The 3,832-nt window shown below is 38.0% G+C and overlaps 1 protein-coding gene across 1 annotated transcript in view; it reads right to left on the reverse strand.

Moving 5' to 3' along the window:
• CCDC73 (coiled-coil domain containing 73) overlaps positions 1-1,851 on the reverse strand; it is a 53,784-nt gene extending 51,933 nt beyond the window's left edge. Inside the window, exon 1 of the mRNA XM_030949107.1 lies at positions 1,828-1,851. Coding sequence (XP_030804967.1) covers positions 1,828-1,851 — 24 coding nt within the window. The remainder of the gene's footprint in view (positions 1-1,827) is intronic.
• Between the last annotated feature and the right edge of the window lie 1,981 nt (positions 1,852-3,832).

The raw sequence follows: 3,832 nt of genomic DNA on the forward strand, positions 1-3,832 counted from the left end.
AAGACACATTTTTTTAAGAACCATTGTGAAGAACCTGTATGTAAAGGTTTAGGTAGCCTACCATGTATTTTACTAGGTCTTAAATTTCTTGGGCTCAATTTGATTTTAAAAAATAATGATAATTTTTGAAGGCAGCTTTCTCCCTATCACTATTGGTGCTTTTTGTTTTCTACTTTAAATCCAGAGATTTTCTGAAGGTAGGGTTATTTATTTTTAAACTTCTCCAGGCTGAAAAATACTTAATGCAGTTATGTTTGACCTTGCCTGAATTTTGATCCTTCAATTTAGGGATTGCTAGACAAATGTTATTTTTCATTTTCTCCTCCATCCCACATCTTCCTACAAGAATTATACCATCTTTGTTGGGGAAAGCAGCAAATTGTGTGCAGCAGCCATCACCCAAAGCCAGCCAGCTCCCCGGGTTTGCCCAGAGTCCATCTGGATAAACCCAGAGTCCATCCGTGCAGCTCCTTTGAGCTGTGAAAGAGCCACCACCCAGGACTGGGTGGTGATTTTGGGATGATTTTGGATGCAGAGGGCTAAAAGTGGCATCATGAGGGGCACATCCCAGATCAGGGGGTGTGACATACCCCCTTCAATGACCTGGGCTGGGTTCAGTCTCTGGTTTGTCTCCTTTGAGGTCGTTTCTTTTGCAGTTCTTTTGGGTACTAGCTGAGAGTGGCTCCATTCACACATACAAATTAAAGCAAATAAGCTAAACCTTTCACAGGAGTGCAGGTTCTCAGAAAGGCAGTGATACCTCTAGCAATTCCAAAAATTACATCTCTGTATACAACATAGGGCTATTTAATAAAAATTCTTCCTTCCTAAAAGGGTATCTGCTGTGAAACTTCTACTTTAAAGATGCACTTCTACAGTTTTATTAAAAATATCATTGTATTTACTCATTGTCATCTGCAATTATGATGATCTTCAAATCATTATAGAATCATACAAGACAAAAAAAAAATTCCTTTGCAGTCCTCAAAAACTTTGGAAGTTAATCACTTTTCAAAATATCCCCAAACTTTTCAGTGTTCAAAAATATACTGCCAATCTTACATGGCAATTTGTTCTAAAAGCAAAGACCAATACACTAGTGTTGTAATGTTCATTTACAAACAATTATGCTCTTCTTAAAAACAGAACATCAAGGTGGACTCTTTAAAAAGACTTAAAACCAGAAGACAATAAAAACCTAGTATTTTATTGCCTCACCCTAGAGGGATGAGGCAGACTTGTGGCTTTTGAAAAGAGAGGATTATATGATTTTGTTTTTAATTTTACAGTAAATCAGGTAGCACTGTCAATACAAAGTTCTTATTTTAAAGGACTGCTTTACACTAATTTTATTATAAATATTGTTTTATACTAATGTTCTGTAGAGCCATCTTTTATTCATACATTATATATAAGCACACACAACTTGTCCCAAGTTGTGTAAAAGGTCTTTCTACCTCACTGTCTCATCAGTAATGAATAAAAATCCAGTTAAAACTCTCTTCTACTGGATTAAAGTGAACAGTAATTATCTTCCTTGACTTTGCAACGAGGGGATTTTTAAAACTCTCCCAAGCACAAATTTGGATTGTATGTTGCTTTTTCTGCTGTAAGAGTCAAGTACAACATGACCAGCAGTGTGCAATTTGTGCTGGGACAATACCTTTGGAGACCAGACTGTTTCTTCAGGGTTTTTCTGGAGAACATTTTCCAGCCTTTTACTGGTGCATTACTACTACTTTGCTGCACCTACTCCCAAAAAGTAGGTGTATTTACCTTTTCCATTTTCTTCCCTATATACTGAGTTTTATATTTTAATTAGCTTACCTTAATTACACAGGACAGAATCATCCAGAGGGCTTGTGACAGAAATTCTGGAACAGACATGGTATAAAACACAAAGTAAAGAAAGCAAAGGTGATGTTGTTTGCCACTCTAGCAGCTGAAGACCTAAAATAACAGATGTATACTCCATATAAGAGATATCCTACAATTCAGCACATCTTATTCAAGGAAAAGATTTGTGAACACACTCGTGCTTCTTGTTTTCCACAGATAAAACAGCCCTAGTCACATCAAACTGTCCTTATCTCTGGTACGAGCAGTTTCTGGCCTAAAATCAACGGCATTTCTTTAACTTCTAGATAAGTGTAAAGATTGTAAGTGTCGAAGCTGTACACTCGTTCTAACATTACCTTCCTCAAAGCCTAGGAAAGTATGGTGTCCTTTTGGGGTGGGAGACCAACACTGGCCCCATAAGAGAGTAAACAATTGTCCTTAAAAACCTGCTTTGGAATCTTTGCTGACAGAAGATTCTGAAACAGATTGTTTCAGATTGCAGGAACGATCTGCTGGATGACATAATGCTTTTCAAAGCTTCAGATTTTAATAGAATTGTGGGAAAAGCATTAAACAAAGAACTCTTATCTGCTAGAACCCTCAGATTTTCTTTGTCAAGAAGCAATGGGCCTTGGTTGGCTGTTTTGCTTTTCCTGATTCTCTAGAAGGTTTTAAGTGGATTTTTTACATTTTTTGTTTCTTTTTTTTTTTCTCCACGTTTCCAGCTCTGTTTCAGCACGTGAATTAAGAAAAAAAAAAAAAAAAAAAAAAAAACACACCCACAAAAACCAGGAAAGCTGAACAACACATTCCTGAGAAGAGCAAACTGATGACCCAGAAAGCATATGGGAAAGTCCCTCTGAGAGCCCTTTTTTATTCAACCTGCAATACTTCATGTTGATGTGATAACAGGAGTTCCAAGAAATTATTGCACGACTCCAAATCAGCTTCTGTGATCATAATGCAGTAAAGATTACTCCCATCAAATACAGAGCTATAGCAAATGTAACTGAAGGGTGAAGTTTTAAAGAATTTTGTTAGTTGCTCCAAAGTCTGTGTTAGCTGCCTGTTGAATTCTGGATGAAATTTAAAAGACTGGAGCTGCTTGCCCGAGTACTACATTGCTTGGGATCTGCATTTCTGCCCCCACTACAAGAGGCTGCCTTCAGTAATCTGAATTCTTTTGATGAAAACATATAATCTTTCACAAGCTGGCCAGCATGTTCCAAAACCAGGTGATTAAGTTTTCATATCATAATTCGGTTAGTAGAGCCAACATAGATTATCAGGATCTTTCCTGTAATCAGAACTAATTACTGTATTTGTCTTTTATAGGGCATTACTACAGTAAGACCATAAATAATAACTGAAGATTTTTTCAGCCACAAGTAAAATAGCAAACTAAAAAATAAAAAATACTACTAAAAAATAGCAAAAAATATCTTAACTCATTTCAGCTCAAATTAAAAGAGGAAACCATAAACAGCAGCCCTCTGATTAAGATGGTAAAACTGTTTTCTTCTTCCAGCATGTTTGTCGGTGGGATTAAATTCTCCTCCCGAGCCTCTCTAGCCTAATATTTTTAGTATTTAGGCACCATCCTCTTAGCTATTAGTATAGAGACACGAGGGGATTGACAGAAGTCAGGTTTACCCAAATTTTACCGGCACGGGATGAAACCAGGGGCGTTTCAGCGAGCCGAAAAGCAGTTTGTGTCCGTTCCAAACACCATGCTGCCACCTAGTCGACATCCACCTGAACTGTGCTGTCCTGGGTGCGCTGCAGCTACAGCCACGGCCACGGAATAAAAATCGAACTGTACTCCAAAACAAAAAAAAATCGGTGCAAGACTAAGCTACCAGAAGCACTGAGAGCTCCATCTAAATTCCCTGTCCGGCAGCAGTGCCCTGGCAGCACAAAGAAGGCACAGCTGCAGCTCTCTGCAAAAAGAGTGTTTGTGTTGAAGGAGCACTCCAAGCTGCTGCTTGTTTGT

The sequence above is a fragment of the Camarhynchus parvulus genome, chromosome 5 (assembly GCF_901933205.1).
Source record: "Camarhynchus parvulus chromosome 5, STF_HiC, whole genome shotgun sequence".
NCBI lineage: Eukaryota > Metazoa > Chordata > Aves > Passeriformes > Thraupidae > Camarhynchus > Camarhynchus parvulus.